This window comes from Gopherus evgoodei, chromosome 17, assembly GCF_007399415.2.
Source record: "Gopherus evgoodei ecotype Sinaloan lineage chromosome 17, rGopEvg1_v1.p, whole genome shotgun sequence".
Classification (NCBI taxonomy): domain Eukaryota; kingdom Metazoa; phylum Chordata; order Testudines; family Testudinidae; genus Gopherus; species Gopherus evgoodei.
This window is the reverse complement of record NC_044338.1, coordinates 16,425,701-16,447,165: the sequence shown is the minus strand read 5'-3', so window position 1 is coordinate 16,447,165 and position 21,465 is coordinate 16,425,701. Positions and strand designations below refer to the sequence as shown.

Sequence of the window (21,465 nt, the reverse complement as noted above, 5' to 3'; positions counted from 1 at the left end):
AGGTTATTACATGGGGGGTCTCAAGATGTCAGCCTTCACCCCAAACCCTGCTTTGCCTCCAGCATTTATAATGGCATTAAATATATAAAAAAGGGTTTTTAATTTATAAGGGGGAGTCGTACTCAGAGGCTTGCTATGTGAAAGGGGTCACCAGTACAGAAGTCTGAGAACCCCTGGTCTAATGGGATTTCTGTAACAAATGTGGCCCCTACAGCATACACGGTGGTCTGGTGTGAAGATTCATTCTAGGGCTAACCAGGATGGTCCTTGTCTGTCATGCTTAGATAACATTGTGTCCGTTATAATGCAATGGCCTTTCCCTGTAGAGACAAGGCATAGGAGGTTAAAAATACATCAGTAATTGGTTCAAGTGCTTTCAGAAGACTCTGGAATTCAGTGCAGGGAGGGATTCTGAATGCAGTAAAGGCACCTGGTTTTTACCCAGTGGCCTGGCAATTTGTCAAGTGAAAACGTGATCCTGTGGGAGCCCCAGGAAATGGAGAAAGTCTGATGCGCCTTTGTGGTGAGGAGAGTTTGAAATGCTGCCATCCCAAACCGTTCTGCTCTGTTAGTATGGTACATGGAAACATAGGGGCAAGATTGGCTTGTCTTACTGATGTCAGTAATCCCCTTGACTTCAGTGGAACTACTCCCAGGATTCGACCCTCACAAGGGTGAATTTACCAGAAGTATGCAAGGGAGAGCAGGTGAGGCAAGTTACACTCCCTCCCCTTTCTCTCCATACACATACAACTTAATTCCTTAAACTGCTCTTAGAAATAAGAACCTGTCTGAACTTTGCTGTCCAATCACCATCTTGAAGTTGGATGCATCAAACCTTTCAGCAGTAAGACTTTCAATCTGACTTCTAATATAAACCCACTGGGCTAAATATTTTCTTGTCTTGCACCGACCTGTGGGGTGTAAAGTGGGTCAGAATGTAGCCTGCTGTTTTAAGGTGAATCTTTGCTGTCTCTGGGTAAACAGAAGTGTATTCTTCCCCTAAACTTTCTGAATTCCTTATTCTTTTTTGGCCAAATTCTTGTGGTTTAAACTGTTGTAGCTTTGTTGACATCAAAGGAGCTCTCCTACTGCCAGGTAAAAGATGAAAATGAATTCCAGAAAGGAAATGCTCTCATAGAGCCAATGTTTGTTTTAAATGTTCAAAGTTGAGCGAAACTGCAATTCCTTTAATCATCCCCACTGCTGTCATGTTTTCCTCACTTAGGTTGCACGCGCCTTTCAATTCCACTCTGCAAAGTGGGACTGGGTTGGGTGCGTGGGTGGAAAAAAGACCTTAGTCTTGTTTTCATTTCATAATCAAAACCCAGGGCAGAGGTTAGACTACCAGCCATGAACAAATCAAGCCACGTGCGTGAGCCCAAGATATGACGAGTAACTGAGTGAGTGCCAGTGCAAAATTTGATGCTGTGTTAAATGAAACGGTCAAAAACCAGGAAATTCCCAATGTGAGGTTTTCTATTGGAGGATTTATTCTGCCATGCAGTACATCCTGTGTATGTTACGGCATGTATTTAATTACAGAAAGAGTCAGATCTAAAAGGGTATGCCATGAATGGTAAGTTGCAGAGCTGTATGATGGACTGTATTTATCATACCTCTTTAACTGCCTTCCTGGGACTCTGCCCACTGTTCTGTTTCCTACCAGGCTCTTTCTAAATAGGGCCGGGTGATAAATGGTAAGTATTTTCCATCAAAAATTTGTAAAGAAACAACCCACCCCCCGTTTTATGAAAAACTTGGGCTTAACCGTTGACCGTCTATGCAAATCTTTCCAATGATTTCAGTAGTCACTGGATCAAGCCTAAGATGTCCTTCACTGATTAAACCAGTAGGACATGCCTTGCCTTGCCTGCCTGCCGTGGTTGTACCATTGCTCCTGTGCCCCACATGGATGCATGGCAGGACCCATGGCATCTTTTGGAGCATTCAGTCCCTTCCCCACATAACCTGTTGGTGCCAAATCCCAGCCCCACTCCAGGGACGAGAACTCCACTCCATCCATGGGAGGGTGCCAAGGAGTTGAAGGTCATGCAGTTTCCAGGCCCTTCCCTTGGATTTTCCCCATGGGTGGGGGATGGTTTGGACTTCTACTAGCACTAGGGTGACCAGACAGCACATGTGAAAAATCAGGACGGGGTGGGGGATAATAGGAGCCCATATTTAAAAAAAAAAAAAAAAAAAAAAAAAAAAAGCCCCAAATATTGAGACTGTCCCTATAAAATCGGGACATCTGATCACCCTAACTAGCACAGAGTCGTTTATGTTGTTTACATTACTGCTATCTAAGGGGCTGATCCTTCAGTTTTTAATAAGCATGTTGCCAGCATGGGGAGTATGCATCACCGTTGACTGCAACAGAGATTTTGAATCTGTTAACTGCAGGCCCAGGCTCATACTTATTCCCCAGTTAGTTTATGATGAGGAGTCTGAGTCTCCTTAGCCTGTGTCTTTTCTCTTTGGTTTAGTTTCTGTATGTGGGTATTTTTAGTACACAGTATTAGGTAGTAGTCTCTCATTTTTTCTTTTGTCTCTGTGGATGCCTAGACAGCACAGTGATTAGTGTGGTATAAATGCATAGAAGAATAAGCAAAAAATGCAAAAAGTCCTCTAAGATACATCTAGGATTTCCTATTGCACTATGCACTAAATATCAGAAAACCTGGATAAAGAAGAGATTAAAGACAGACATTTTAAGAGATGTGGTGAGAGCAGTGTGAGGGCAACAAATCCTTATGACCATATCAAGAAATTTTTGACTCCTCACCAGGGAAAGAGAGAAGCTTGTGTTTGCCGAACCAGTACTGTGTAGTCCAGTGAACACTCCACGGTGCCCTTCCCTTAAAAACTTGATTAGAGCACCGAGCTACTCTATTCTCTCAGCTAAGCTATTGGGAAAGGATCCTCTCTCCGTTTTATTTATCACAGAAAATATTTTCTTGGTGAGTGATTCTGGTTGTCTTAATTAGGAAGGAATATCTTTTCTTCCCCCGTTCTGTCATGCCCTGATTAAATTGGAGGACTTAATCCTAATCTAACTAGTGCTTTAGAAATAGTTATTTTATCTCTGACAAGCGGTCAGTAACTTTATTAGAGAAGCAAAAAGGTGAATGCATGACCACCTTGGATCAGACGGAACAATTTATGGAATTAAATCTGCAGCAAGATGAAGCTGCTCTCTGTTTTCAGCATCTGCTTTTTCCTTTGATACCAGCAAAGCTGCAATTTGGCTTTATCACATCATCCTCTTTATTTTGACTGGCTTCATTTCCTGTCCCTCACGAAGGCCTGGACTGTTTGAGCCTTGCCTTCATAATTACTTCACTCTCAAGGCAAATTCTGCTCTTTGGTACGTATGGCGAGTTCGGATAGTCTGAACTTTGCAGGATCTCTATGGTAACAAAGGCAATTTCCTGCATGTAGGGAGAGTGGGTTTTTTTGTTTTGTTTTGTCAAACTCTGTGCTGTGACGATCTGAGGACAGAATTTTCCCCTCTGTTGTTGAGTGGGCAGCAAGATGTTTGTGCACCATAACTGGGAGTCCCATGTTCTTATTATGCTTTGCGTCACGTTTTCAGTGACTCTCATTCATTGTGTTGCATCAGCAAATAAGACTTTGGAGCAGGGCAAGGATTTCATTCAGGCTCCCTTTGGAAGTCCATGGGAATTTTGCCATTGACTTAATAGAGTCAGGATATCATGTTCTAGTCTATATGCATATACCATGCTCATCCAGAGCCACCTAGAGGATTCAGGGAGCCTGGGGCAAAGCAATTTCAGAGGTCTCTTCCATAAAAAAAAGTTGCAATACTATAGAATACTATATTCTTGTGGGGGTCCCTCTGGGGCCCAGGGCAAATTGCCCCACTTGCCCCCCCCCCGAGGGGCGACCCTGTGCTCATCACCCTAGTATCTGAGCCCCTTCCAGTAGTGCACTGAGGAACATGGCTGACATCTGTCACATGTTTGTTCTCTTCTGTTTATAATACAAATGTTTGAGTGTTTATGTTAAAAACGGCAAGGTCAGAGAAATGCATCTTACACTTGGAGAGGAAAGTAGTGAGGTTTCTAAAGGTCCTTAGTTCTTAGGGGAGTCTGTTCTACAAGATTTTACCCCAGGTCTTTGCATTTCTCTGAAGCATCTGGCACACTTCTGGGAGCGGTGTAAAGAATATCAGTGGGAGATTTGCAGTAGGTTTAAAGACAGCGTAGGATATGACTTAACTTTTTTATAAAATGAATGATATACCAGTAACTTGTTTAGTTGCTTTATTAGCAAAAAGTAGAGCTGGTCAAAAAAGGGCAGAAAAAATAGCAAAAAAATTTTCAAAAAATATTGGAGTAATTTTCATTCTACACGGTTGTTAAAAGGAACCATTTTTTCACTTTGAATTTTTGTCATTAACATTTTCATATATGTGATTTTTCAAAAAAAAAATGTTGGTTTCCGTCCCCCCACCCTCCTTTTTCCTCACCCTTTTCCTGGTTACCTAAGGAGGTTGTGGAATCTCCGGCACTGGGGGTTTTTAAGAGCAGTTTGGACAAATACCTGTCAGAGATCTCAGGTGTTCTTGGTCTTGCCTTAGTGCAGGGGGCTGGATTAGCTGACATCTTGAGGTCGCTTCTAGCCCTACATTTCTGTGATTCTATGAAAAAATTCCCATTTATAAAGATAAATGTAAAATTTTTCACCCAAAAATTGTTTAAAACATTTCAACCAACTTAAGTCACATGTTTAAAAAAATTGAGATGCCCCTTCCCACCCCGATAAGATTTTAGTTTAAAGGGAGCAGTAGAATAAAAATTACTTAACTAGTAACTGATATATTCTTTTTTTTTAAGTCAAGTCCTATCAATGCTACATGATAAAGTAATAGCAGAATTAGCAATAAATAAAGTCCCTCATGTAAGTCATTAATTCTGCAGAACACATTTAATAAGTGGTGGGACCCAGAGCTTCATAAATCTCTGGTTTTCCCTAGCCGTGAGAGCTGGGCGAGGTTAGGGCAGCTGTGTGTTGAGATCTCTTACATCTGGGCAGTCCAAGCCCTAAATATTTACACCTGTTTTTTCCATCCTTTTGAGTAATCCCAAACGCATTCGGTCCACAGGGATTATTCAGTCAGATTTAAAATAAGAAGGAAACCTACCCAAGTCTTCAGGTGCCCTAAAGTCCATAATGTCCCAGCAGCATTAAGTTCTCATTCCAGCAGGAACTCAGCCAGCTAGCCATCGAAAGAGAGACCTTTTCATCCCTTCTTCATTATAGGACGTATACCCGTAGCCCTCTCCAAAACCTGTATCAAACAGGGGTCTTTTGTAGCATGCCTGGAAGATTACCAAATTCAGCTTACTTCCAACCAAGTAGGGGAACAGCTTTCAGAAATGGCAAAGATACCTGGGAGGAAGGAGTCTGTCCCTCTGTAAACATAAGGGAAGACTTTTCAAAAGCATGTAATTTAGGATCCTAAGTCTGATTAATTTGCACTGAGACTTAGGCTCCTAAGTTATTCCCTCCTCCCAATAGTCCTTGCAGTATTGGATGCCACACTGGAACTTTAACATCTGAAAATTGCTTATTTCCATCCTTTTGAGAATAAGTGCTTCAGGTAAGATGTTTGCTTTGTGGTTCTTCCCCCCTCTCCCACCCCCTTGGCTGAGAGAGTACGACCCACGCGTGCACAAAGAATCTTGCTTCTCTTGGTAGGGTGTCTCCCAAGAACCCATTAGCACATCAATCGGGGAGCAAGGTAGCTTGCCTTGTTGTTAGTGCCAGGTACACTGCTAGCTGCAGAGGAGATCACACTGCCAAATAATGAAACAGGTTTGTTCAAGTGACTCTTTCATCCCCCGTAATCCTCTTCAATACAGAGGCAATATTTTAGTTGTAAACTTTTCCTTTATTCCTTCTCTTTAAGCTAATGAAAGCCCATGGAGTTTGTCTGCAGCTGTCATGACATCTTTGTCCATCTTGTTGTTCTTCTGGGTCTTATGTGCCTATTTTAAGTAATGGGATCTTCAATAAATGACTTGATATTAAAGCAGTCCTGTGCTACCACTAACCCATGGACTGGAGACACAAGGGGCATAGTGAGCTAGTCCTCGTACCACTGGGGCCACCCCACCCAATCACACCTCTCAACTCAGCCCCCTTCCATCTGCAATGGTTTAGCAAAACAAAACTTTTTTTTTTGTGTGTCACTTCAGAAAATTACATGGGAAAGGTTTTTTACTTAACTTTTCCTCTGTATTGCTCCATTGGGATTGGGCTAGTGCCTGAGAACTAGAAAGTGAAATAGACGGACTGTTTGCAAAGGCCAAGCTGAACCAAGTGCAAAGGGCAAAAATCAGAGATGGGTTGATCAGAGCTGACGCATGGAGAGGGGTCATGTCTTCCCCCCCGATTTCTGCCAGGATTTATATGCTTTGCCCTGAACCTCACTGCAACCCACAAAACCTTTTAAATTGTACTCCCCCCTCATCGACAGTTACGCGTTGTTTCTGGTGTTGATAACTCTTCATTTCATCTCAGGTCTAGCAATATTTGGTGTTCTATTTAATATGACTCCAGGACCTGGGGTTTTATTAAGTGAGAATCTGAGCTTTCATTTAAAAAACATACATAAGGGGATTTTACCTTGGGGAATGTCCTGCAACATGTTTGTTTGCCCAGATGATCTGCCAGCATTTGGAATTTCATTTATCTTTTAGCCATAGTAGATGGGAGGATGCATCTCACAAGCACAAAATGAAATTGCCATTAGTGTGTCCGGAGTCAAGGTTACTTCATTAGCAAAGCAGCTGTGCCTAGAGAGGGGGGGGTGTGGGTGTGGGTGTGTGTGTGTGTTTTGCTTCACAAGCTGCCTCTTTACTGTTAAAAGTGCCAGAGCCTTTGAGCATAATACAACTGTGTCTCTGCATGGTCATGAGAGCACTAAAAATGAATGAGAGGCTGTTTACTCCCTTGGCTTCCCCCTTAGAGGGTCACATTCTGATTTCCTGGCATTCCCCGTAGATTGTCCTTGTGTGTGGAAAGCTGGCATATTACACTTATTTCAACAGCACGAGCTGTTGGGTTTCTAAAGGTTATTCAGCTGGGAAGAGCTTAAAATGAGAACCAGGATCTGACCCTGCAAATTGTTACTTATACAAGCAGTCCCATTTTAAGTTGTGGTTACTCCCATGAGTCAGTATTTTATAATGTCTTTTTTCTACCACTTCTCAGACAGCACGTTGTATTCATAGGCAGCATGTTGCATGGCAGGGATTGGTCTCTTTTTCCTGTCAGTACTGCTCAGCGGGTATCTTTGGCTATTTTTTCTTTACATATTTTTGCTTTCGGACCCTGATCCTGCAAACGTGGGCATGCATAGCCATAAGAAGAAAAAATCAGGCTACTTTTGTTTAGTTGCTTAAAGGTGGATTTAGGAATCTAAATTGTAGGCGTCCACACTTATAAATTTTGCCTTTACATTTTATGGAACGTATCGCCAGTGCTCCGGAGGGTATTTTGTTTCCAAATCCCACATGCATCTGTGAGGGTTGCTTGCAAACCGAGATCTGTATTCTGCGGCTGACCCGGTCTCTCACTGATGAGCTGAACCGAAGCCTGAGATTGGAATATCCCATTGATTTGAAAGGGGGGTGGGAGGAGAGGTTGAATTCAGGATGTGAATTCTGCACTTCATGCTTACCTTCAATGGGCAGCCAAGCTGGGGTGGAGTTGGATATGGGGGGCACGGCTTCATGCTTACTGAGGAGAGCAGAGCAGCTCATCAGCAGGGGATCCTGCAGCAGAACTCTGCCAACAAAGCTGACAAAGGCTTCTGCATCTAGGCCCTTTTATTTGTTCTCTCACTCTTGCTTTCCCTCTCTCGCTCGCTGTCCACTCTTAAACAAACACTTCCTGTAACAGGGGTGCAAAATAATAGCAAATCCATCATTGCATCCTCCTTTACTCCTGTTGCTTTGATGATTAACTAAGATTCTTCTGAAGCAGTTCTGTCCAGGGTTATGTACTCGGGTGCATTGCTTTTATAGAAAGCTGTTTTCTGTGTCTGCACTTAGCTGGCAGCTTTTTCTTCTTTTTCTATGCCTGTGAGTGTGCCAAGGTAATGCAGATTCGTCATCTTCTCTCTGGCTGTAATTGCTGCTGTCAGAAATTGCTGCTAAGCGCTGTAACCAGAGCAAATGTGATTGCATGTGGGAAGGGGAAAAGGAATACGTGAGGCATTTCCAATCTGTTTACAGGAGCGGCAGATCTTCAAGGGCTCAGTGCCCATAATTAAAGCCAGATTTTTCAAAAGAGCTCCATTCCCACGTAGGCGCCTCCCTAAAGACCAGATTTTCCAAAGTGCTCGGCACCCAGCAAATTCCCATTGTGACCCTCCTGGCCAGATTCTTAAGAGGTGATCATGCTGATGTCTTTTGAACATTAGGTGGACTTATTTTGGTATTTTAATGGGAGAGGCGCTCGGTTGAGAATCTGGCCCCCATTGTGGGGGCTGAGCGCTTTCAGAAAAATCTGGGCGATGACGTATTGAGTGTGTAACAGTGTTTCAGCTCTTGTGCTCATCCTCGCTGCCCCTCTGCCCATTCCTATGGCTCATGCTAAGTGTGGAAGCTGTGTCCGGGCTAACGTTGTTAGTCAGAATGAAAACCAGGAATTTCCTTGGTATTCATTTGCTTGCGAGCACTGATTGAGTGTTTTGAAAGTAAAACCCTCCCAAAATGGGTTTGCACAGAGGTTTCTGCCAGAAGCGCTTGAGCGATCATCTTGAAACCCTTTGGTTTCCCTTCTCCGGTTTATGTTTTGTTTTTTAAAAACGGTCAATTCCAGCAGGGAGTAGAAACAATATCATGTGACTTATGTGACCAATTGCACCCCAGGAACACTGAATGGTTAAAGATTTAGTTGACGCAAATAGTTAATGGAGAAGCCCATCGGCTGCAATATGCTTGCACGGTATTCTCACCATTGCAAATGATGAACGAATGCATCCAAGTCTGTTTACAGATAATCTGCAAAACAGAAGAGCAGGCTGAACTCATGGAATAAATTATAAACTTCCTATAATTAGCTTGGCTGTAACTGCAAAACCCTGGATTCTGAGGCTTCCTCTGTTATGAGGCTGATAAAGTGTGAAGCTTCTTTCTTCTGTCTTAAATTGTTGTTAAATCTCTCCCTTCCCGCCCCCCCCCCCTTCACCTACCCAGCCTGTGAACCTCGGTCCTGAGGATGGATTTAAACAGCTTTTCTGCTACAATTCATAGCATAAATCCCTCCCAAAATGCAACATCAGATCACGTAGCTGAAAAATAAAACCAGGGTGACATGGGTGGAGTGGAGTGCGGGAGAGAATGGGTATAACTAGGAGTAACAGCACATCATTAATAAAGGAAGCATTTAGGCTGAATATGACAGAGTGAACTATTAGAATGTGGCTTGGTCTCCCAAGAGAAGTGCTGGAAGCTCTGCTCGAAACTAGATTGGATAAAATAATAGGAGGAAAATTACCGTGAGAACAATCGTGCCGTACCTTTGGAGGAGGAACTAGATGGCCTACGAGGACTCTCCCATCTCTAAATTTCACCTCTGGTGGTTTTTCCCCCACCACTACGAATTCCCCTCTCTTGGTTCCCTAAGCTGATGGCATGTGGACATCTTCCTTGCTGAAACGTCCTGTGTAGTTATAAGCACTCAGGACCTGGAATTCTCCTTGTTTTGGTGTTTTCCCCTCCCATGTGCCCTTCTTCTCTACGCCCATTTGCTGCGGCCGCTGAAGTGTTTCCCACTCTTGTTCACCCAGCTTCTGTTTGCAGATTTTGGTGTGGGGGGCTGACACCAGATCAGCACCTTGACCAGTTACTCAGTGTCAGAGCCAGGGCTACACCTCAGAAGCTCGTTGTTCCCAGTCTTGTGATAAATCCATGAGCTCTAGCTGCCTCTTTACGTTGTGCTTCTCCTAACGTCCTGACAGTGCTGCTATCCTTTTAGTATGGTGCTTCAGGAACTCTGTGGGAATGTGTTTTGTTTAGTATTAAGTGAGAAGAAATGGTCATGCCTTCCATGCCAGCAGCCAGGCTTCTATCCTGTTTCTGATGACGTCCCCAGCAAAACTTCCGTTGTGGAGCAGGATTGGCTCTGGGCAGGTTAATTTTGAATGCTTAGGATTTAGATAAGAGACGGGTAATTTTAGTGAGCTCTTTGGAAACCTGGTTTGCGATATTTGGACCAATGCCCTAGTATGTTAGAACAGCATCCAGGGCCCTGCTGTGGTAGGTGCTGTGCATATGCAGGGTGAGAGTCAGTGCCTGGCTTGAAGAACTTCCAGGCTAAATAAATGAGGCAGACAAAGGAAGTTTTATCATCCCCCATTTTACAGATGCAGAACTGAGGTACAGAGAGATTGGCTTGCCTGAGGTCACACAGGGAGTGTGCTGGAGATGGGACACTGCATGGACTGGAGCTCTGAAGTGCTACTGAGAACCCCCTTTCTTAGGTGCCTGGCCGGTGTCACTCACCTGTATGCTTAGGGTTAAACTGGTCATTGGGGTCGGGGAGGAATTCCGCCTCCCCGCACCTCTGCAGCATGAGTCATGGATCACCTTCTGGGGTCATCTGGGTGTATCTCACCTGATCACTTCCCTGTCCTCTGCATGGGTGGCACCTCATCTCTCCTGTGCTCTGCTTGTGGCATGCAGCAGTTTTGGCTCCCGAGGATTGAAATGCTTTAGTTTAACAAGTCATTGGGTTCAATGCAGGGGCATTGGGGTGAAATTTAATGGCCTGTGATACGCAGGAGATCAGACTAGATCAGGGCTTCTCAACCTTTCTCTACTGAGGTCCCCCTCAGCATGCTATAAAAAGGCCATGGCCTGGTAGTGGGGAGGGGGTGAGGGAGTGCAGGGCTCCGGGCGAGGGGACCCTTGGGCCTAGGCATAGTTTTACTTCTATTTTGGGGAGGGGGTAAGGGCTAGCAGGGCTCGAGCCAGCTCCGCACAGCAGGGTCCAGGGAGGGAGCCCCCCCCCCAACTCATTCAGGAGGCCACCCAGCCTGTCTGGGCTGTGGGGGGATGCAACCAAAAATATAACACACAGTGGGGGACTCAGTTAAAAAAGTCTGAAAACCGCTTGGGTGCAGGCAGGAGGTGGCTGGGGGCTGTGTGTGGGCTCCCAGCTTCAATGAGCGAGGTGGAGAGTGCTGGGGCTCCCGGTTTCAGCCCTGCACCACTCCTGGCTGAGGAGGGGGGGCTGCTGGCTTCAGCCCTGTGCTGCTCCCGGCTTTGGGCGGGGGCTGCCGGCTTCAGCCCTGTGCTGATCCTGGCTTTAGCGCTGGGGCTCAGAACACCGGGTTTCAGCCACGAAGCTCCGCGGCCCCCCTGTAAGGGCTCGCAGACCCCAAGGAGGCTGCGGAATCCTGGTTGAGAACTACTGGACTAGATGATCTGATGGTCCCTTCTGGCTTCAAACACTCTGAATCTGAATGTGTGACAGTGGTGGGAAACGAGCCCAGATCTCCTGGGTCCCAGTCTAGTATCTTAACCTCAAGACCATCTTTCCTCTCTGAACTGAGTTTGACTTCTTTGTGCTCTTCTTTTCTCCAGGTCTGTGACGATGGAAGAAGGGGTCCGTCATCTAGAAGCCTGACTGGGTGACAGTAGGAAAACCCTCCAAGAGACGGGCAGCTACTAGCTTGAGATACAGAGCGGGACAAACATGCTGAAACCAAGTGGACTTAAAATTCCCGGCAGGGCAGGGAAACACTCCAGCCCTGTGGGACGGGCTTCGGGGACAGCTGCGGCTGCAGCCACTACTGGCTCAAAGGAAGGTGAGACCTGGATTCATCTAGGGCCTGGCCCAAAGCCCTCTGAAGTTACCTGGTGAAAAATGTCTTAAGTCTGGGTTGTCCTTGTTTTAAAGCCCTCTGTGCTTGTTTCTTGTGTTGGCATAAATAGGCTCATCATGGCAACTAGGCAAAGCAAGTATATTGGAATGAGAGAATTGTCACTCTCTAGTGGCTGATCTACAGAGCAGATAGGGACCTGCTGTTTCTACTTGCTCTAACGGTTCTCCCTTAGCTTAAGACCCGGGATGTTTGGAGCTGAAGGAACCAGATTGTAGTCCCAGCTCTACGTGCATGTGTGACTGATCTAGTGACTGCATCTGTCTGCAGCACATAGAATCGTAGACTATTAGGGTTGGAAGAGACCTCAGGAGGTCATCTAGTCCAACCCCCTGCTCAGAGCAGGAGCAATCCCCAACTAAATCATCCACATGGGTTCATTTAAGTAGACTTTTTTTTCCCCCATCTGTACAGGGTGTACAGAAAGGAGGCTGAATTTCTTTTTTAATGCAAGTGTTGTACTGTAGTGACAGTCGTGGTGCAATTACAGGGCGTGTGTGTGTGTGTGTGTGTGTGTAAGTGTAAAAGCTGCCTGGGGAACTGAAAGCATCACTCATGCAAATGCACAATAGTCACTGAGACACAGACTGACAGGAATAATGCGTTGTCATGAGATAATGCAAGAATGATTTTGCAGAGCTATGAGAGAGAACCTTTCTGACTGATGGCACTTCGAAGGGGGAGGGCAGTTTTTGATTATCCTGAGTCAGTGTAGCAATTTGAGTTGAGTCATTTGCAGGGGACCTTCATGCTATGTATTATCACTCATATCCTGGACTGTGGGCATGTGATCTTCATACTCTGCATACTGTTTACACATCAGGATGTGTAAGGAATGTGGTTTAGCAATACTAGGGCCAATGTTCAGTGCAACCTTTAAAATTCAAGGGATTGCAAGCTGCCCTTCATTTAGGGCTACAGTTTCCAGTTTGTGATTTCTCCTGGCTGCTGTGCTTTAATTTTAAGTAACTTTTGGCTAACTTTTTCGGTATAAAAATTGGTTCTATTTCAAAACAATTTCTTTGAAACATATAAAGTGAGTCCTTTCCAAATGCTCGTGATCTCAGGAATAAGCCCATATTTGGAGAATCTTTAGGGCCTGCCAGCCCCTCCACTAACTGTTTTCAATACGCAGAGACGTTTTCACTATATATTTCATTAAAAACATACACTCAAATGTTTGCCTTGATGGGGACGTTGCTGGTTTTAACCCAAAATCTGCCACCCTCTCATTCCTAACTCAACCTAAGACAGTGTTTGCTAGGTTTGATTAGTTCTGTGTATGGTTCTGTCCCTCTGGAGAATAGCATTTTTTAGGTCTCAATCCCACAGTGAGTTCAGTATAAGCACAGAAAGGCCCCATGCTCCTATATGACTCTTTTGCAGGATCAGGGCCACAGTTGACAAAGATCTACATTGTCATTGCAAAGCAAGTTAGTCTGGGGTGATGCTTGCACAAAAGAGAGGGAAACTAGGCAATGATTGCTGCAGTGATGGGACCATAGAAGTGTTGTTTTTTAAAAAAACCTTGTGGAATTTCAGTGGCAGAGAGGTTGTATCAATGTATATTTGACTTATCAACTCTTTGCAATGAGAGCAGGGGTTCAGGCAGTTACATCTGCATGCGCTTGCCATACAAAGAGCCCCTCTCTGCTCAGTGACTGACTCTGTTGCCATTTCAGTGACACTGATTTGTTCAGGATATTCCTTTGTAGTGGATATTTCTGTTCCTTCAACGGTGAATAGCACCGCTGTCTGCTCCTGCCAACTGTCCCCTGGAGCAGATTGCAAAAACCTTGGGCTTTAACTTGCTTTTCTCTGTGAGTGCAAATCTTTTCTGGGCTGCCAATCCCAGTCATCTCATCAGACTCTGGCCCAGATCAGTAGCTGGTATAAAGTGGAGCTGAAGTCCATGGGACAACACTGATTTACACCAGCAGAGGATCTGGCCCTCTGTGTTGTGTTTAAAATTCTACTGAGGGTGGTGTGGTGATGAAGACAGATGTGACCATTAGCAGGGTGGTTGTTTAGCTTTAGGACTTGTCTCTCACAGTTCAATGACATTACAAGCCTCCTGATGTCTGAGTATTAGGGGGAGAACCCATGTAAAGCAAATGGAGCAAATTCTCCCTGCAGTGATTTATTTTCCGCAATATTTTCTCTGCTTTAGGTAGGAGTGATAAATGAATCCAGTTCTGATTGCCTTCTTCTGGTTTAGTCCCATACCTTCGCAGCTAGGCCTGCTGAAGTCTGTCGTTATGCTCAATAGTATCCAGATCTGCTCCTGGAGTACCAGGCAAAATACACCTCCCCTCTGTTCCCCCGGTCTGCACTGGCATTTGAACGGTGCTGCACTGACTGAGGAGTGAAGTGGGTGAAAGATGCCTCATTAGCTACCAGCACCAGTCCGTCAATACACTTGATGCTGAGTCTATTTTTGAACCTGTAGCAGAGGGTGAATTACAGTTGGTCTGGCTGTAAGAGGAAGGGGGGGAAATGTCCATCTTCCATGGACGTGTGGAGAGATCCCTGGCCACTGCTATCCCCTTGAAGATGCCGGTGCAGGGTCTCGGCATAGGCAGTCAGCATGTGTGTTGCAGTGCGAAGGGGTTAATAAGCAATGACAACTGGCCTGATGCAGCCATGCAGCTGGCTTTGGTGCTTGTTTACTGCAGTGCTTTTGTGCCTCTGTCTGCCTCAACCATCCTTCCCTGTGATGAATGTGCCCCCAAAGCAGGCCCAGCACAAGCAGCAGGCAGCCTCATGCTGAGTTTGACCTTTGCTTAAAAACAAGATTTGTTGCTCAGAAGACCAAGGTGGAGAGGTGGGGGAATACTCTGACCTGCACTTCTCCCATGGGGTCAGTGGGGGAGTGACTGTATAGGACTGCACTGGGGACAGTGGGGCAGAGAGAGAGAGAGGAAGAAAAGGGTGCCAGGTAGGTGGGGAAGGATCTGGCTGGTGATCTCGGGTATGCAGCATCGGCAGGCTGTAAACGGCCTCGGGCGCTGTGCTGGTTATCATTTCCCTGCTACAAGATGGACTGCTGCCTCTTCCCCAGATGTGGGCAGGCAGCATTTAGCTGTGAAGGGCACGCTGTCCTTGGCTTCATGCACAGCATGGTGATCCCTAGTGAGCTGCTGAAATAGTCGCTTCTCAGAACTGTTCCTCCATGCCTGGTGGGAATGGGACTGAACGGCTCTGTGGAGCCAGCCATGTGCTCATCAGGCAGCTGTAACAGCAATGATGCAGCTTGTAGCAAGGCTGGGCCTCACACTCCCTATTTCTTCCCCTTGACCCTGTACACAACCCACCCCTCTGCACTGGCGGTAGGAGTGTGGGACGCTGGGAGGGGCTAGCCATCCCTTTCTCTCACTCCCTGCCCGCCCTGCTCTCTGTTTGCGGGGTATTGTGAGGCGGCACCCCCACTGCACTCCAGAATCTAGCAGTGAGAACCAGCTATTGCTGGCAGGGAATGTTGTCTCCTCATAGGTGCACTCTCCCAGCTTGGAGAGGAGCTGCTGGGATGGGCTTGTAGGCACCCACTGAGCATGGATGGGGCCCAGGGACAGCAGCTGGGAGAGCTGGTACTGTGGTATCCACCCTGATTACTCCAGTAACTAATGGGACTTAAACAAACTTACAACATTATACAAAATGTTCCCCTCCCTTTCCTGCTGAGATTGGCCTTGCTCTGATGCCTAGTGGTCGAGTGCCACAAAATCTGCCTCCCCGCCCCCACCCCCCGCTGTCCATCCAGCTGGCATTGACTTAAACTTTTGTCAGTCATCTCAGCGGTGGGGCCCGGCCTTGTGTGGGTCATGGCTTGCACTCACCAGCCTGGAGGGGGTCAGGGTCTGAGATGCATCCTCAGGGAGGCTTGCTGCCTCTGCTTTCTGCACCTGCCCTGTGTCCTCTGATTTCTGAGCACGTGGCTCTCCGTAGCTCTCAGCTGGTCCCTTTCACCAGCACTGCCCTCCCTTATGCAGTGATAATCCTGTTGGCACATTAATGTGACTGCACAGAAATAACCGTTGGGCCAATGGATAACTAGCAAGTAATAGGGCTTGTTTTTTGGTATCTAATGCCCATAAGTGTAACTGTGCTATTAAATCAAGGCAGGGCCATTAGTAGGCTCCTCTTTCTGTGGCGTAAGAAGTGAGTGACTGCCAGCCTGGAAGGCCATTAGATATCCTGCTTTGAGGCTAGTGTTTAACACCCTCCTGTGATGTCCCAATAGTTTTCATCTATCCTCTCTTGTTTGTGGCAGGTCTCAAGACCCTATAGTGTACAGGATAAAAGAGTGGAGGCAGACAAGTTGTGCGCTGGCAGAAAGTGATGACTTTCCATTGTCTCTAGAAAGACCCTTCCTGTCTTCTCCCCTGCATCCGCTGTTCACCAGGGGGTTCTCCTTTTGATAGATCCGTCTCCAAGGCCTGGTGTGAGTTGATGGCAGGAGCTGCAGAGAGGAAGCCATTGGTAGTGTACACAAGATCCTGTTATGGATCCTGCAAAATACAGGAGCTCTACTGCACATCCTTGAGCACCATCCACCAGCACCTTCTCTGTGAATGAGTTAAAGACATGGCACGTTCTGAGCATTGTCTCCTGTGCAGTGCTGAGCTCCTGCAACTCCCACTGAAATCAAGGGGAGATGAGGGCTTATGGCTCCCAAAGTCCCATTACTAAGATCTTACCTTAGATCAGTAGGTTTCCAACTGTGGGTCACGACCCAGTACTGAATCGCAGAATGTAAGGCATTTGGTCGTGGCGATGCTGCCCGACTAAGGCAGGCTAGTCCCTACCTGTTCCGACACTATGCTGCGCCCCGGAAGTGGCCAGCAGCAGGTCTGGCTCCTAGGCGGAGGGGCCATGGGGCTCTGCGTGCTGCCCTTGCCCTGAGCATCGGCTCTGCACTTCCATTGGCTGGTTCGTGGCCAATGGGAGCTGAGGGGTGGTGGTGCCTGAGGGTGAGAGCTGCGCAGAGCCCTTGTGCGCCTCTGCCTAGGAGCCAGACCTGCTACTGGCTGCTTCTGGGGTGCAGCGTGTTCTGTGATGCCAGGACAGGTAGGAAGCCTGCCTTAGCACCCCTGCTACACCGCTGACCAGGAGCTGCCCAAGGTAAGCCCACGCCCCAACCCCGCACCCCAATCTGTGCCCCAGCCTTGAGACCCCCCTCAAACCCAGAACCCTTTCCTGCACCCCAAACCACTCATCCATGGCTCCACACTAGAGCCTGCACCCCCAGCCCAGAGCCCTGATCCCCTCCTGCACCCCAGCCCAGAGCCCCCTCCCACACTCTCTGAACCCCTCATTCCTGGCCCCACCCCACAGCCCTCACCCCTGCACGCCAATCCCCTGCCTAGCCCTGAGCCCCTCCCACATCCAAAACCCCTCATCTCCAGCTCCGTTTGGTTGCGGGCATCAACAGTTTTCTTCAACTGGGTGGCCAGAAAAAAAGTTTGAAAACCACTGCCTTGGATGGCTCATACGTGTTACATCTGGCTTTGTGATTCTCGTGGGCATGGAGCATGGGTGTGTCTATGGTCTTGAAGGCTGGGATTTTCAAAGGTTCCCAAGGGATATAAGTGCTTAAATCTTACTGAAAGCCAATGGAAGGTGGACATCTAACTCTCTTAGGCTTCTTTGAAACCCACAGCTTTAAAACATGACCCTCCTTTTGCTACCTTGATAGTCCTCCTCTCCCTCACCAGTCTACCCCTCACCCCAAGCGCTGGAACAATGGGGTATGAAAAGCCACCACAGAAATGTGGCTGAAAAGCAGTCTGGAAATCCAGCTCTGCATGTTGCTGATACAGCAGGGAGGAGATCACCACTAACATGCTTTCTTGTTTCCCATTGTCTGCCAAAAGGAGAAGGCAAGTGGGCCTGCAGGCAGCTAGGGAGGTCTGTGTGTCTAAAGGTCCAGAGTTAATGTTCAAATTTATTGTTGCCTGTAAAATTTCTGGGTCTTACAAACCTGTCTCTGCCCTAGACAGTCTCCCTTCACTCTAGCGTTCTGCAGCTGCAGGAATGAATGAGCATCCGTGATGAATGGGGTCCACACAACTTTCACAGCTGGTGGAACAGGTGAAGGCTGCTGCGAATAGAAGTGTTTGCATTTCAGTGTGGTTTTCATTCGCTCAAAAGAGTCTTAAAGGAACTCGGTGAATGAGGAAAGCCTCTCCTTTCATGCGGCAATCTCCTGTCAGCTGGCCCTAGGGTTCATTTACAAGGCGTTTTACGGCCCTTCAATCCTCTTTGGGATTAGAGAACGTTTGGCAAGAAGAAAAAGGGGGAAATGAATATGTTCAGAGCTTTAACAGATGCTGAGAGCTCCAGTGCCTGACAGAGATGGTCCAAACCAACTCCTGTGTCCTGAACCTTGGGAATGGTCAGAGTCTGAACCCAGACTAGAGCCACATTTTGCAAATGGACCCTGGTTTTTAGACTATGCAGACGCCAAATTCAAGACCCGAATGCCACCATGCTCTGGCATATCTGTCATCTCGATCCAAATTGTTTGCTTTTGAGGCCCGGCCTTACTGCCAGGAGCCAAGGGGAGGGGTACCTACGCAGCACAGGAAAATTGCCAGAAGCCTGAGAATTGCACCTGGTTTGCATGCAAACTCACCTACATTATTTTTAAATCAAAAATTAATGCACAGAACCATCCTATTTGCTTGTGAGTCTTGATAAGATGTTGCTTGATGGCTCTGCCCACCAGGAATGAAAACACAATAACCCCAGGCCTTCAGGGCCATTAGTGAGGAATAGCCGACTTGGGCTCCAGCCTGCTAGAATAATTAGTCTCTGTGGGCTGTACTGAAAGTTTTATAAACCAGGGAGACTGTTAGGCTCAAGGATGAGGGTAATGGGATGCAGAGGTGTTTGCTCTGAGCTGAAGGTTCCAATTGGGCCCAGGACAGTAGTGGTGGAAAGTGGGTCATTACATGGTCACTGCATACAATGAGTTGATTGTCACTAAAAGAGTCCAATGGAGACTGTTGCCCATCACATCTTGCTAAAAGAAATGCTGGAGGTCAAACAGAAGATAGGATGGACTTGATGCAGGAATTGCTAGGTGAGGTTTCTCTAGCCTCCGTTATGCAGAGGGTCAGACCCGATGATTGGGGAGGGGTAACTCAGTGGTTTGAGCAATGGCCTGCTAAACCCAGGGTTATGAGTTCTGTCCTTGAGGGGACCATTAAGGGAACTGGGGTAAAAATCTGTCTGGGGATTGGCCCTGCTTTGAGCAGGGGGTTGGACTAGGTGACCTCCTGAGGTCCCTTCCAACCCTGATATTTTATCATAACAGTCTCTTCTGGTATTAACATCTGTGAATCTAGAGAAAATGCCCCCACAGTGAGTACTGCTTGGTTCCTTTATTGGAGCTTTGGGCAGAGAGGCTAAAGACTGACTGAGCCAGAAACTGAACAACACTGTCCCTCCCTTCAGGTCAGTTTGTGGTTCCTTTGTCAGATGCTGCAGAGAAGCTTGGGCTGTCCCTGCCCGTGCTGTCTGATCTTCAGGGCTGTCTCTCGGACACCTTTCACAAGTACCCCATCAGCCCGCTTACAGAGGGGAGAGAATAATGTTAGGACTCCCATGGAGAGGGCTGTAGATTAGGACTCTGCAGTCTGAGCATTTTTGCTATGAACCCTGGCAAAAATTTCTTTTTAAAATTACATGTCATGAACTTTATAGGATTTGGACAGATCTTAGCCAAGGTCTGAGCTGTCAAAGGGGCGGGGTGGGGGACGAGGTAGCTACCAGAGGCTTAGAGAGCGCCCTCCATACCCTCCGACCGAAGGAGGCCCCGCAAGGAAGGGGGCCCCTAAAAGTGGCTAACAGCCTGAAGCAGTGTCACAGAGAAAATGAACTGGAGAATCACAGCAAAAATTTTGAAAGAAAAATGGGAGACATTGATGCCAACGAACTCATAATGGAATTGAATCATTTTATTTATGTCATCGAGAAAAAGAGAGGACTTGTCACGGCAAACAATTTTTTAACGTACATATACAAGAACGGCCTTCAGGAGATATATCCGAATCTTTGCATTTGCATCAGAATTCTTCTGACCACACCAGTTACTGTCGCTGGTGCTGAAAGGAGCTTCAGCAGAATGAAACTGATCAAGAATATCCTGCGCTCAACTTTGACAGATGACAGGCTTTCTGTGCTTGCAGTTATCTCAGTCAAAAACAAGATTGCCAGATCTCTGGACCATGACGCATTGATTAACCAATTTGCGGAGAACAAGGCTCGAAAGTAGCGCTTTGCGTAAATACGGAATACATGTACACTGTAGGCCTATGTATACATAATATGAACCCTGTATATTGTGTAAAATAAATACCACATTCCAATTTCTGCATTGTAAGGGGCCCCAGACATATGTTCAGAGGGGGCCACGTTCTTTGTTGCTACGGCGCTGGTAGCTACGCTGTCTTCTGTTCTCTGTCTACAAGTGCAACCGGCTTCTAATGGATACTTACAGTTTTATACTCTTATTGATTCCATACTGAGAAGCCTGTAAGTGCATGCATCTGAGTCCCATTAACATTAATGGGCTAGGGCTGCATGCGTGGAGCCAGAAGAGAGTAAACCCATCGCCTGTCTAACTTCTCTGCAGGACTTGTGCTGCACTCCTCTTCGCCTTCATGGGTAATCTTTGTTTCTCTTTATTTATCTGCAACTGGATTAATAACAAAGTAAAGAACCTGCAAATACTTTACATGCTCCCCCTAAAGGTTGTCGGGCATCTGTCAGTGTCCATTCTGGTCATTTAGTAGGGAGAGCGAATTTCTATTGCCTCTAGGTTGATTTTGTGACACGATGGACAAAGAGAATGCAGGGAATGAAGAATGTGTTCTTGATAGGGAATTGTGCTTAAATAATTGGAACCAACAGTATCTGTTCTGGATGTCTCCAAGGTAAGCACTGGCATTTCAACTTGTTTATAGCTGCTGAGTCCATTTAGCGTACGCTACTTCTTCGTTAGACTCTAAGAAATCAGCACAGAGGCTGCCTGATGATGTATCAGTCTAATAATTCTCTAGGAAGGAGTTCCAAACAAAAATGGAAACTGTTCAACTGCTGTCGAATGCAAAACATGGATTCTATGATCCTATTTCTTTTGAAGTTGATTGATTCGCACAAGGGGCTAATTCTTCTCTCCACACAGGCTTCGTTGCTCCCAGGCCAGTAATGTTAAGTTTGGGTGTTGCACACAGATGAATCTAAAGAGAATAGATCCCCGTGCTGAGAAGTCAGAAGCTGCTATGTTTCTAGCAAAGATTTTGGGTTTTTTTGGTTTTTGTTTTGCTTCAGGCCTTCTGGAGCATCCTCTTGTTCTCTGTTAAGGATATTCATTCACATGTACAGAATGGATTTAGGTTAGAGCTAGTGACAGTTCTTGACAACGTACTGCCAGTGCTTGAGACATTTACTAGATATTTCTTCCTCGGGTCTCTCTTAATGGAAACCACCTCGCTGGGCCCAATGCTGCAGTGCTCAGTATCCTGCTGAAATTG

The 21,465-nt window shown here is 46.5% G+C and overlaps 1 protein-coding gene across 3 annotated transcripts in view; it reads left to right on the top strand.

Annotated features, from left to right (window-relative positions):
* CLIP2 (CAP-Gly domain containing linker protein 2) overlaps nt 1-21,465 on the top strand; it is a 126,745-nt gene that overhangs the window by 10,127 nt on the left and 95,153 nt on the right. For all 3 annotated transcript variants that reach the window (XM_030536732.1, XM_030536733.1, XM_030536734.1), the window contains one exon: nt 11,628-11,851. In XM_030536732.1, coding sequence (XP_030392592.1) covers nt 11,740-11,851 — 112 coding nt within the window. In that variant the 5' untranslated portion in view covers nt 11,628-11,739. The remainder of the gene's footprint in view (nt 1-11,627; nt 11,852-21,465) is intronic.